The sequence below is a fragment of the Petromyzon marinus genome, chromosome 12, assembly GCF_048934315.1.
Source record: "Petromyzon marinus isolate PM22_M1 ecotype Great Lakes invasive population chromosome 12, UKy_Petmar_22M1.pri1.0, whole genome shotgun sequence".
In the NCBI taxonomy this organism is placed as follows: Eukaryota; Metazoa; Chordata; class Hyperoartia; order Petromyzontiformes; family Petromyzontidae; genus Petromyzon; species Petromyzon marinus.
In genome coordinates, this window is record NC_133678.1 from 420,365 (window position 1) to 433,986 (window position 13,622).

The following is a 13,622-nucleotide window of genomic DNA, read 5'->3' on the forward strand; positions in this document are numbered from 1 at the left end:
TGTGAGTGGGGCACGGTGGGGTGTGAGTGGGGCACGGTGGGGTGTGAGTGGGGCACGGTGGGGTGTGAGTGGGGCACGGTGGGGTGTGAGTGGGGCACGTGGGGTGTGAGTGGGGTACGGTGGGGTGTGAGTGGGGCACGGTGGGGTGTGAGTGGGGCACGGTGGGGTGTGAGTGGGGCACGGTGGGGTGTGAGTGGGGCACGGTGGAGTGTGAGTGGGGCACGGTGGGGTGTGAGTGGGGCACGGTGGGGTGTGAGTGGGGCACGTGGGGTGTGAGTGGGGCACGGTGGGGTGTGAGTGGGGCATGGTGGGGTGTGAGTGGGGCACGGTGGGGTGTGAGTGGGGCACGGTGGAGTGTGAGTGGGGCACGTGGGGTGTGAGTGGGGCACGGTGGGGTGTGAGTGTGGCACGGTGGGGTGTGAGTGGGGCACGTGGGGTGTGAGTGGGGCACGGTGGGGTGTGAGTGGGGCACGGTGGGGTGTGAGTGGGGCACGGTGGGGTATGAGTGGGGCACGGTGGGGTGTGAGTGGAGGGGGGGGTGACAGGCAGCTCATGAAGAGTCAGCCAAGCACCACTCAGGAGCTCCCTCCCTCGAGTGGAGGCGAGAGCTCGCACTTGCAGGGGATGCGCCTTTAACAATTCCACGTTTCTGAAAAACGGTTACCGGTTAACACCACCGATACACACACACGAGTGTTGCTCTTCATAACATTACACTCACTACCCATACAGGGTGGGGTGGCACTCATCCAACAGTGGATTGATGGTGGCTACGCTGCTGCACGTGGCTGCCTGTAACCCAGCACTGTGGAGGCAGCAGCAGCGAGGGTTGGTGGATCACCGCACAGATTTCTGTTGAACTTCCTTCCTAACACGTGGGTGGGCTCGCCAGGAAAAGGCGGGTTCAGCAAAGTGCGGACTAATACAGTATATTGAATAAGATATTCTGTTCATTCTAATCTCCATATGTCCCATCTAGCACGGGATAGAGTGTTGCCCCCTCGCGCAAAGCGTGGGTTTTCTTCTGGTGCTCCGGTTTCCTCCCACGTATAAACACTATTAAGTGGCCGTAAACACCTTGATATATAGAGAATCGCAGAGCTTGGGGGGAATTGGCGCCGGCTCCTCACCACCGCGTGGCTGCTGCTGCCTTCCCGCTCCTCGTCTGTGGCTCCTCCTGGCGCCTCTGAGTCGTCGTCCCTCTCTCTCTCTGCGAGATGGAGCGGCTCACGATGACAGTACCAGCCAGTACTGCACGTGTTGGTGTCGAGTACCAAGTACATGCACTTATGAGACGTTACCACGAGCAGGCGCTGTAGCCTCCGGCGAAGAGGGGCTGTCTTGCCAAGCAGTCAAGGAAGGGCTTTGTGTGACAAGGGCCGGAGTGTGTGAGGTGTGCTGTGATTGGCGTGAGTGTGTGTAGGACACACACTCTCTCTGTGTGTAGGACACACACACAGAGTGAGTGTGTGTGTGTGTCTGTACGACACACACACACTCACTCTGTGTGTGCCCTACACAGAGAGTGTGTGTAGGACACACACACAGAGTGTGTGTGTCCTACACAGAGAGTGTGTGTCCTACACAGAGAGAGAGAGAGTGTGTCCTATATACAGAGTGTGTGTGTCCTACCCACACACTCTGTGTGTCTGTAGAACACACACTCACTCTGTGTGTCTGTAGAACACACTCTCACTCTGTGTGTCCCCTACACAGAGAGAGTGTGTGTGTGTAGGACACACACACTCACTCTGTGTGTCTGTAGAGCACACACTCGCTCTGTGTGTCTGTAGAACACACACTCTCTGTGTGTGTGTCCTACACACAGAGAGAGTGTGTGTCCTACACACACACTCTCTGTGTGTCCTACACAGAGAGAGGGTGTGTCCTACAAATGAGAGTGTGTGTCCTACACAGAGAGAGAGAGTGAGTGTCCTACATAAAGAGTGTGTGTGTGTCCTACACACACACACTCTGTGTGTCTGTAGAACACACACTCTGTGTGTGTGTGTGTGTCCTACACACAGAGAGAGTGTGTGTCCTACACACACACTCTCTGTGTGTCCTACACAGAGAGAGAGGGTGTGTCCTACAAAAGAGAGTGTGTGTCCTACACACAGAGAGAGAGTGAGTGTCCTACATAAAGAGTGTGTGTGTGTCCTACACACACACACTCTGTGTGTCTGTAGAACACACACTCTCTCTGTGTGTGTCCTACACAGAGAGAGTGTGTCCTACACACAGAGTGTGTGTGTCCTACACAGAGTGTGTGTGTCCTCTTGTGTGGAGAGACACGATTATTTAATACGTTGGAAAATTCGTATGCAAGATAAAATTAAAAAATGGGTGATATTGTAATGGGACTATATATATATGTTAGTATCATTGTAGCTTTCACAGTTAGCATTACAATAATGACGCATATATCCCACCTGAGGACGATCGCTTGTGTGGCGATCGAAACGTCGACATCTATTATTACTTTTCTACGTGACTTTACCGAAAGAACCCAAGAGGATGGATTCCTGCAGTCACGAAAGCTTCAAATCAAGAATGCATACAACAGTTGCTTTCAAAACACGAAACAGTGAAAACAATTTGTGAGATAAGAAAAATGTTCCCTGACCGGGAATCGAACCCGGGCCGCGGCGGTGAGAGCGCCGAATCCTAACCACTAGACCACCAGGGAAGCTGCTGCCACACTGCCAGCCGCCGCTTATGTACACTCAGCAAGTCGGTGCACTCGATTGTACTGAGGATGAGCTTATGCGAAGAAGGACCCTTACCCGAAACGTCACTCGCTTATTATATGTGTTTCTTCTTTCAAGGCCACACAGATAGTGACATTGTCGAGCGTGTTGAGTTTTTTTTTGTGGGGAACACGCATGACGTCACAAAGGTACACGCGCAGCGCCTGCAATTTCTCTCTCACGGCACTGCGGTTGGAAGCAGCCTCAAACACCGAATAGAAACCGCTCTAGAGCGGTGTGTATTTGGTCTCCTCTTCCACGCCGGCTGGCCACGCTTTCTTGGCAAGAGGCACCAGTTACCCTCATTCCCACCGTGACTGCGATCTACCCCTTACAGCGCTGCTGCCCATCCACGGATTTAAGAGACGCGCTCCATTGCTTTCAGATGCCGCGCCTGGATATCGAATAATCGAACGCTGCACTGCAAACGGGGCGTGCAGACGCATGTTTGTGTGTGTCTGTGTGTGTTTCTGTGTGTGTGTCCCCTAATGGAACATCTTCGCCGGTTAGAAACATTTAGGCTGGCCTGCCTACGATCCATCCTGGGTTTAACCATGCTGGATTGCGTGAGGAGCTCACAAATCCTTGAAAGATCTGGGCACGGTCCCATCGGTGAGCTCCTACGGCGGGGCAGGCTGCGATGGCTGGGTCATGTAGCCCGCATGCCCAGCCACCGCATGCCGAAACAGCTTTTGTTCGGCCGGATTGAGGGGGCTAAGCGGGCGCGGCACGGGCTAGAGAAGAGATGGAGTGATGTGGTACAGGAGGACGTGGAGCTGAGTGGACTTGCCGATGACTGGTACCAGCGGTGTCAAGATCGGCCTCTGTGGAGGAGGCTCGTGAAGGACGCTACTGGGCAGTTGGAGGTAGTCGCCCTCCAACAACAACGGAGGGCGGAGGAGCGACGCTCAGAACAACGAGCGGAGCGCCGGGTGGCTAAAGCACAGCATGTTGGCACAGTAGGGGGCACAGGTGGTGCATCAGCCAGTCATCTCAGTAAGTCGACCCGTGGCACCTGGGTCTGCCCCGTGACCTCTTGCCAGCGGGCGTTCGACACTTCACGTGGCCTCAGGGTGCACATAGCCTGGCACAAGCGTCGTGGTGACGTCACCGCCACTTAGTGGCGAATGGCGGTTGTTGTTGTGTGTGTCTGTCTGTGTGTTGAGCTGTTATCGAGCGGAGCTAATTACCGGAGGTGCTGGGGAAGGACATGAAGACGCCATGTCAACAAGGCGGGTAGCTCACCCACACAGAGTCGTGGCGTGAGGAGAGCGACAGAGCGAGCGAGCGCCGCAGAAACAGGAGAGACAAAGGCGGCGGCGCTCTAGCGGTCTGGCGGCGCTACTGCGCCCTCTTGTGGACAGAACCACAACTCACAAGTACCACCAACCAGGCTGTAGACAATATTAATATCTAATACCTATAAATATTAATACATATAATATATAATACCTATAAATATTAATATCTATAATATATAATACCTACAAATATTAATACCTATAACATAATGCCTATACATATTCATGTCTATAACATATAATGCCTATACATTTTAATAGCTATAATATATAATGCTTATACATTTTAATACCTATAATATATAATGCCTATACATTTTAATAGCTATAACATATAATGCCTATAAATATTAATACCTAGAACGTATAATGCCTATACATTTTAATAGCTATAATATATAATGCTTATACATTGTAATACCTATAATATATAATGCCTATACATTTTAATAGCTATAACATCTAATGCCAATACATTTTAATAGCTATAAATGCTCTGACATGTGCATGGTTGTTGTGCTGTTCGCCTTTTGGCGTTCTCTGACCTGACACCGGTGAGACGAGGCCATGGTAGAGGCGAATCAGTTTCGAAGACAATGCATCATATATTATCAGAGCATGTTTGTTTGCATGGTTAATGCAGATTGTATTCCTTGCAAACTGTTTCTATTCGGTGTTTGAACATCTTAACACCCGTTTTATTGCCAGAAAGGGTAAAACTTATTTTTTTCATACTTTAATCCTGGTAAAAAGGTCCCATGATAATTTTACAACCGGAACGAAATAGAAGATCAAAACGTTCGACTCATTTTTCACAAATCCGTCCGTCTCACCGCATGACAACAATGAAGCGAAAGTAGCTCTGACCCAACTCCTCGTGTGTGCACCACTGCCAGGGGCATAATCTGTAAATGATAAGACACGCTCATCATTCGTCATCATAACATTATTAATGATAACTTATGTCGTTAGAAAGGCAAAACAATTTGTCTTGAGTCTAATCGCTATCCTGAATGGCGACAATTATTAATACGTTTTTACTCCGCTTGTGTGCATGATGCGTAAACGCCTATTTACGCATCACACACACAAAAAACAAAAATCCTCCGTATTGACTTCACAGACTGTGGGGCAAGTGCTGTTACCGTGATATCGAGTGTGCAGGCGGTGCAACTATACCGGGGCCCTACGGTTGACAGGCGACGAATGAACACTCAGTAATTGATTGGAAATATCTTCATACATAGAGGACCGCAGAACTTGGGGTGAGTCAATCGTTAGTGGCGCCGGCTGTGATTCATCCCCGACCGTGAGAGGTGTAATTCGTATGAACGATGGCTCGGTTAAACCAAAACTGAACACTGCCAATATTACCATCACTAACAATAGGGGAGAGGAGGTGGAAATTGGCCACGGGCCCCATCTAATGCCTCGCACAGGGGCCAATGTGAGCCACGCAACGCCACTGACTCCCACCCGCATTGTCATTGGTAGATGCGGTGTGTGTGGGGGGGGGAGCCGTGGTGCAAACAGGGAGGTATAAATACTGCGGCTTGCCCCACGGGCATTTCGGGGGGAGAAGACTAGGAGTCAAATCGGCAGCGGTGCCCCGCGACAGAAATCAACTCAACTTCGCTCAAAGTCTCTCTCCCTGGCCTGGTCTCGCAGGTCAATGGGTCATCATAGTACATAGACTCGCACATGCAATCCGGCACTGGCTGAGTGAGATCCGCGGATATCGACATCAGTCTTCCGCACGAGGGTAACCATCACGGACAAGTAACCCGTACAGGTGAGGGCGAAGGTTGGTGATCATTCGTTCACTCACTCCCTCTCTCTCACTCTCTCATTCGTCATCACCACTTCCCATCAGCGTGGGGGCCAAGGTGGTTATTGCGTACCGTGCTATGCAAAACACGGCGACCCGAGTTCAACTTGCGGCCACGGCTGACAGCAGTGGTGAAGGTAATGGAGTAGAGGGGCTCCCCCGTACCCTGTCTCTCGATTTATATCAGCTCAAGCCTCCCGTAAACCACGTGACTTCTGTGTGGTCACCCCCCCCCCCGAACCCCTCCACTCTCCTCCCCCCGCCCACTGTGAAAACAGACGCCGCTCCGCCTCCTCCGTGCAGCAGCAGCAGAGTCGAGGCCTTGAAGCAGCCTCTCCCTCCTTCCTCTCCTCGTCTATCCTGACCCATCTGTGCTCCCTTTTCTCTGCTCACCCTCTTCCTCTGACCCCCCGCTCTCTCTCCTCTCTTCTCTCTCCCGTTCCTTGCCCTTCCCCTCCCCCACACATTCCTCCACCCTTGGCTCTACTCTCCTTCCCGTGGTGGTGGCGCTGACACGAGTACACGGTTGCTGGTGTAGATCTCGGGTTTGTTGTGGTGTTGTACTCTGCTGTGTGTCTCGATTCCCGCAGAGCTGCACACCCTGACAACTAGCATGGCTTCCATCCCGTCAGGATCGCTTCTGGCAAAGAAAGACTTCTACCGCAGTAAGAGTTTTGCGAGTTTTATTTTGCGGCACAAATAAATTAAACGCATTGGTGCATTGTCAGCCGGACTCTGGTGGCTACGCTGCACATGGCCTGTACCCCAGCACTGCTCAGGGTGTGAGCGATTTATTTAACTATTTATTTGCCACCCGTATGCCCAGCGCGGCGTGAAACGGTCCGACTAATTTTAGCAACGAGTCCCGAGACTGTGCTAAGCACGCGCGTCTCACGCACGGAATGTTCTGCCCGTTAGATTTTGCAGGAATAGCAACCGCCCCACACACCTACCCAACGTTATAAGTCTTTCCCTGTTCCATTTTCACCGGGCAACCTCAAGAAACTCTCAAACGTTCGCACAACTATTTCGTTCGCAACTTCCTTTGCGCCCGTCATCATAGGCTAGGTTCCCTCACTTCCCTCCACTCCCTCCTCCACCGGCTTTCCTCCATCACCAGCAGGGCCAGCTACAACATCTCCTGCCTCCATTCCCTCATCCAATGGCTTCCCACCATCACCAGCAGGGCCAGCTACAACATCTCCTGCCCCCACTCCCTCCACATTCGCAGCAGCAGCGCTCAATCTGCACTGACTTCTAAGAGACACTTAGAGGCCTTCCTTAAAATCCCACCCGTCGGGTCACATAGAGACCCATAGAGACACGACAGTGAACCACTGTGGTCTGCGCTCCTTCAACGGAGGAGGAGGAACGGCAAAACTCCACGAACTATGTCGACTGAAGCCCTCTCGTCGTGGCCGGCAACAGCAAACCTCGCCATTGGCATCGAGTTCCTGAACCAGATTGCCACTGTCACTATGCACAGGGACAGAACAGAACTTCCAATCCCCGAGATCAGTGGTTCCCATCCGGATGCTCTTCGAGGCCGTGGAACTTGGAGCCTTTGCAGAGACTACGATTCAGAGTCGATTTCACTTCGGAAAGGAACCCTTTGTGTTTACACGGCGCCGCTGAAACGTCTCAGTGCGCCTGACATCTACATCGCAATCATTAAAATGTCCAGCTGTATAGGTCACATTTTTAGCCTAGGGGACCCCTGTGGACAGATGTCTCTGTGGAGCACAAGATAAAAGCAGTACTTATCCTGCCAGTAGGGGTCGCGTTGTTGCCTTTTATTTTGATAATACACAATGGGACCTCCTTTGCCAGTACCAAAATATGAGAATAGGTTTTCCCCTTTTTTCTGGCAACAAAACAGGTGTTAAGTTGTTAAAACACCAAACTGAAACCTTTTACAAGGAATCATGGCTGCATTAACCACAATACTTGTGGTCAGAATGCAAACAAAAAACACTGATAATATATGTGGCATTGTCTTTGAAACTGATTGGTCCACACCAGAGACAGCTTTCTTTCGAGCCTCGTCTCAAACGATGTTAGACCAGATGACGCCAAAAGGCATGGTCATTTATATACTGTATATATTGTATATATACGCAGTTCATATACAAATGTGGACCGTGTCTCCTGCACGCCATGGCCTACTCTTTCGAATGGCGTCACGGGATATTTACCGTCCGCTGTGAAGCAGACGGCTCGTATTGTGCACAATTTGCAGCATTGACCGGGGCGCCACCATTATCCCCATGAGCCGTGACCGAATGACCCCGTGACCCCATGACCCCTTGACCTAATGGCCCGGTGACCCCCCCCCCCACCCTCTCACAGGGCGTCTCAGCTCCTGCTCGAGCGTGGCGTCGTCATCGAGCGGGGCCGACAGGCCGTGGGACTGCGCCGATGTGGCACCGACCCAGCCTCACCCCCCAGGTAGCGGGGAGACGACAACACGGCGGCAGCCAATCCCAGCCGAGCCGAGCTAGAAAACTTCCCAAAGGGAGGAGTTGTGTGGAGGGGGAGAGGAAGGGGCGAAATTCCAACTTATTTAAATAGGGGAATGTTAGGATTCATCTTCTTTGGTTCTTTCGCTAAAGTCACGTCGTGAGAATTTTGTGTTCTTTTATTTTATTAATTCATTATTTTATTCTCATTCTACGTGACTTTACCGAAAGAACCAAAGAAGGGGAATGTTGTTTTAAACTGTCCGCGGTAATTATCAGCGGAACACCAAATGTCGGGCTCCATAGTCCCGCCACTGTCCCTCTCGCACGGTGTCACTGGCCCAGCGAGGTTGCCACGAGGTCGAACGACGTTCAGAATCTTTATTTATCCTGGAGGAATCCGATGAGCTATGAAGCTCTTTTTTCACAGATATCCAGTAGGGCCGAGTCAGCGAGTTACAACTGACGTTTGTGAGGTCTCCACAAACGCCATCGACGACTCAAAGAGACCTCTCGCACCGCGGTCTCTCTCAGTGGCACCGTGATGATCATCAGAGTGACAGCAGCAGCTGGCAGTCCGCTCGGGGCGCAGGCGGTGCAACTGCGCCGAGATCCCTGCACCCCCCTACGGGGCAGAGGGGCCCAGGCACCGAGCTGACGAAGATGAGAGATGATGTCTAATTAATTAATTCCTTGCGCCAGGGCACGTGCCAACAATGCTACCGCGCGACTGGGTGTCACTGAAGGCCATCTGGTTTGCTGAGCTCTCGGGCAGGCCGCAGTGGAAAGAGATGAAATCTCCCTCGCCTGGCATGCAGGAAGTTGTCGGCCTGGTGTATATTTTGTCTCCTTCCACATTTAGAATCAACACGCGTTGAGAGTGTTTGTCTTCTACTATAAAATCCCACGTGTGATAATGATGATCGCAGCCATTACGATTAACGATCATAAAGTGTAGCCAGGTCACCTCTGAAAATGAGCTAATGTCAGTTGGCTTTATCTGGTAAATCAAAGTTTAGTAGTTAGTCGTGTACGACTAACAATACAACTACTGAACAACAATGTGTGGCATTAAAATAAAATATAATAGGCGACGTTTCAGGTAATGACCTCTATAGCATATACACAGAAGCCAGTAGAGAGAGAGTGGATGACAAGATCAGAATTATATTTTAAATGTTTTCTGACGACCAGTTTGTAAATATGGGTATAAATAGTCACCCTGTAAGTAACTATTGGGTAACAGACAAAACCCATACAATAATACTGAACAAACTCATATTAAAACTACCTGAAAAAGTAGAAAATGTTATTGTGTACATTGCATTGTGGGAAGGGTTGTTCTTGTGTGAGTGCGTGGCACAATACACTAATAGTAGCAGCAGCAATCGAAGCAGCAGCACCAATTAACTCTTGCCTCTGATAATTATCTAAAATAAGAAGGACGGCTGCCACACACAGATGTGTGATTGACCAAGGCGTTGAATTGTGTTTTTGTTTGTTCACTGTTTGTTTTGCACCACTGCCAAGGCAGCAGCAGCAGCTGATGATGATGACGACGGCGGTGTTGGTGTTGTGAGTTGACGGGGCGTTGGTGTGCGACCCTTCACCGCCCTGTCTCTCTCTGCACGCAGCACTCCCCACGTCGGAATCCGGCCACTGGTGGATCAACTCCTTCCTGGGCAAAGCTGGCAGGTCGCAGAGCGACAACCTGCCGCCCTGTCAGGCTATGCAGAAGTAAGCGAGACGAGAGACTGTCCATAGCGTTTGTGCCAGGCTAGGTGCACCTTTTGGGTGTGGATTGAGGCGAAGACTCGCTGGTAGGAGGTCACGGGACGCTCCCAGGTGCTGTGACTGACAGATGTACCACCTGTACTTCCACAAAGACCCCCGTATAGCCTCAAACACGATGTTAAGGCAAGTGATGTGAGCTAACACCTATGAAGGCCGGCACAGCACACGAGGGGGTTAGTGGCCAACGTCACGCCTAGCCGCCTTCGTCTCCCAAGTGGTGATGTTTACACACCGCACCAAGCACTCATTTGAGGCTGAGTCGACTTGGGGAGGGGGGCAGGACCTGTTAAAATATTCGCCACTGCTTATCGTTCACAAGTGTGATCCGAACACACACACAACTACATACACACACGTACATGCACATACAAACAAAGACACAGACACCCCGTATAGCCTTGGACAGACTGTTGGGGCAAGTGCTGTCAGCGAGCACCTGTGAAGGCCGGCACGACACACAAGGGGGTGGGTGGCCAGCACCACGCCCGGCCGCCTTTGTCTCCCGCTCACGGCCAACACCAGAGACGATTATCTGAACCGGTCCTGGGCTTCCCCTAGGTCGACTCAGCCTCAAGTGAGTACCTAGTGCGGTGTGTTAACTTGCACATACATACACACACGGACACACATCCAGACACAGCCAAGAGGCCCGCATGCACCTAGCCACACTCAGCTCTCGCTGCCAGCTGTGCCCCAGCAGAGTTTGACGATGCCTCGAGTGCGCGCGTGGCTCGGATCCCGGCACGCGGGGCGTTTGTCGGCGTGTCCCGGCGTCTCCACCCCGCAGTGGCCGCCCCCTGCGTCCAGCCAATGGGCCAGTGCGGGTGGCTGTAATTCACCCCGTGTACCCCGTGTACCAGCCTGATATTTGCTGGCTTGAGTAGCCGTATTCACCATCTGCCTGTCCTAGCAAACGGACTCACAGCACAGTCGTCAACAACGCTGTGTGGCCTTAAAGGAAAATGCATCGGGATGTAATATTTATATTCAACAGACGATATTTCGGGCAATCATTCTTCGTCACGGCACATTGTCCGAAACATGTATTTAATTTTGAGGGCACGGTGTTATTGACGAATGTGGTGAGTTTTTTTCTGATTTGTGTGTTATTGTGGGGAGCGGTTACGTGCTGCACCACGAACCCAGCAACCCCAGTTCGATTCCCGCTCACGGCCAACACCAGTGACGATTATCTGAACCGATCCTAGCCTCCTCTAGGTCGGCTCAGCCTCAAAATGAGTATCCTGGTGCGGTCTAAACATCGCCACTAGGGAGGCAAAGCCGGCAAGGCGTGGTGTTGGCCACCCATCTCCTTGTGTGCCATGCCAGCTTTCATAGGTGCTCGCTAACAGCACCTGCTCCAATCGTCTGCTAAGGCTACACGGATAATCTTTGTCTTTGTGTGTTGGCCGTGAGATACACATCATTTTAAGGCTGAATCGACCTCGAGGAGGCCCAGGACCAGTGCTGATATCACTTGCCACTGACGTCATAGCTCGCACACAGCACTTGCCCAGAGGCTATGTGGGGGAATTTTTGTTATTATGGGATACATGTGGCAAATAGTGGTGCAGTGGTTCGCGCACTGCACTGCGAACACAACAAACCGTGTTCGAATCCCGACCAAGGCTAACATCAGTGGCGGCTGATATGAGCACCTAGTGTGGTTCGGAAAAATCGGCACTCGGGAGACAAAGGTGGCCGGTTCTAGGTACTGGCCACACCACCCCCTCGTGTGCTGTGCCGGCCTTCATCGATGCTCGCTACCAGCACAACAGTGTACAGGGCTATACGGGTATCTTTGTGTTGGTGTGTGTGCACTTGACCCAAGGGTCTGTGTTGATGGCCACGTAGGGGTCACTGTCTCTATGTCTCTGCTATTTCAGGCTGAGTGAGGCGCTCGCAGCCCAGCAGGGCCACCCAGCGCCCGTGTGAACGGCCAGGGCCGGAGAGGGAGGGGGCAGTGGGACGAGCCATGCCCCCCACCCACACCGCAACACCACCACGTGGCTACACTCACCACGTGGCTACACTCACCACGTGGCTACACTCACCACGTGGCTACACTCACCACGCCGCTACACTCACCACGCCGCTACACTCACCACGCCACTAGTCACCACGTGGCTACACTCACCACGTGGCTACACTCACCACGTGGCTACACTCACCACGCCACTACACTCACCACGCCACTACAGTCACCACGTGGCTACACTCACCACGTGGCTACACTCACCACGTGGCTACACTCACCACACCGCAACACCACCACGCCGCTACAGTCACCACGTGGCTACACTCACCACGTGGCTACACTCACCACGCCGCTACAGTCACCACGCCGCTACACTCACCACGCCGCTACACTCACCACGCCGCTACACTCACCACGCGGCTACACTCACCACGCCACTACACTCACCACGCCACTACAGTCACCACGCCACTACAGTCACCACGCCACTACAGTCACCACGCCACTACAGTCACCACGCCGCTACACTCACCACGCCGCTACAGTCACCACGTGGCTACACTCACCACGTGGCTACACTCACCACGCCACTACAGTCACCACGCCGCTACACTCACCACGCCGCTACACTCACCACGCCGCTACACTCACCACGTGGCTACACTCACCACGCCGCTACACTCACCACGCCGCTACACTCACCACGCCGCTACACTCACCACGCTGCTGCACTCACCACGCCACCGCTATACCACCCACCCCGCTATGCTAACCGCGCTGCTACACTCACCACGCCGCTCCTCTCACCACACCACCAGCACCCAGCCACGGCGCTCGCCAGGCGGGGTGTGTGCGGTGCTCGTCAACGCCATCAGAATGAGCCCTGAGTTGGTGCCGTGACCGACAGACTGACTCACGGGTTCCCGTACCATCGTCTCAATTTGACTTTATTGGAACCAGTTGAGAACTCAAAGAGACCAGGGTGAGTCTAAATTTGCAAGAGTGACTCGGGTCACCAAAATGACCGGGACCTTGACGACAGCGATGAGCCGTGACGGTCAGAGGCAGGAATCAGGGCTGTCCAGGAATGGCAGCCATGTGCTGTGTCAGACACTGCCATTGTCAAGTGCTCCCTGTACACAGCTGGCGCCTGGTGAGCAGAGGGCTCGTGTAGCCCCAATATAGCAGAGGGGACGTGTAGGCCATAGATAGAGTGAGTAGAGGGCGTGTGTAGCCCTGTACATGACCATGTCCCCTATGCGCAGTAAATAAACCCCGTGCTGTTTGTCTGCATGCGCACTGACACCGTCATGGCCTCCTGTGTGCATTCTTGGCTTAGATACTGCATATATAGTTTTACCTTTCTATTTAACGCGTGAGTGTTAATGTGCGCACTGTACTGTATTTTAACGAGTGTCAAGGTCAAGAAGTCATCGCAGCCAGTAGTGTCATTGGTGCCAACACATCTCGCCAATGCTACCAACAATTGCCCAAGCTTTGCGGTCCTCTACA

General features: G+C 52.4%; 1 protein-coding gene and 1 non-coding gene across 3 annotated transcripts; one reads left to right on the forward strand and one right to left on the reverse strand.

Annotated features, from left to right (window-relative positions):
* Nucleotides 1-2,617: 2,617 nt before the first annotated feature.
* Nucleotides 2,618-2,689, reverse strand: TRNAE-CUC (transfer RNA glutamic acid (anticodon CUC)). Its single transcript has one exon. It is a non-coding gene; the product is annotated as a tRNA-Glu (tRNA).
* Nucleotides 2,690-5,603: 2,914 nt separating this feature from the next.
* LOC116941724 (pancreatic progenitor cell differentiation and proliferation factor) lies at nt 5,604-13,419 on the forward strand. 2 transcript variants are annotated; one of them, XM_032953075.2, is made up of 5 exons: nt 5,604-5,855; nt 6,470-6,544; nt 8,229-8,327; nt 9,973-10,075; nt 12,019-13,419. In XM_032953075.2, the coding sequence occupies exons 2-5, from the start codon at nt 6,493-6,495 to the stop codon at nt 12,065-12,067; spliced, it is 303 nt and encodes a 100-aa protein (XP_032808966.1). In that variant the 5' UTR covers nt 5,604-5,855; nt 6,470-6,492; the 3' UTR covers nt 12,068-13,419. The 2 variants fall into 2 exon arrangements, with proteins under 2 accessions (XP_032808966.1, XP_032808965.1); XM_032953074.2 differs by having other exon boundaries at nt 5,605-5,843.
* Nucleotides 13,420-13,622: the final 203 nt, after the last annotated feature.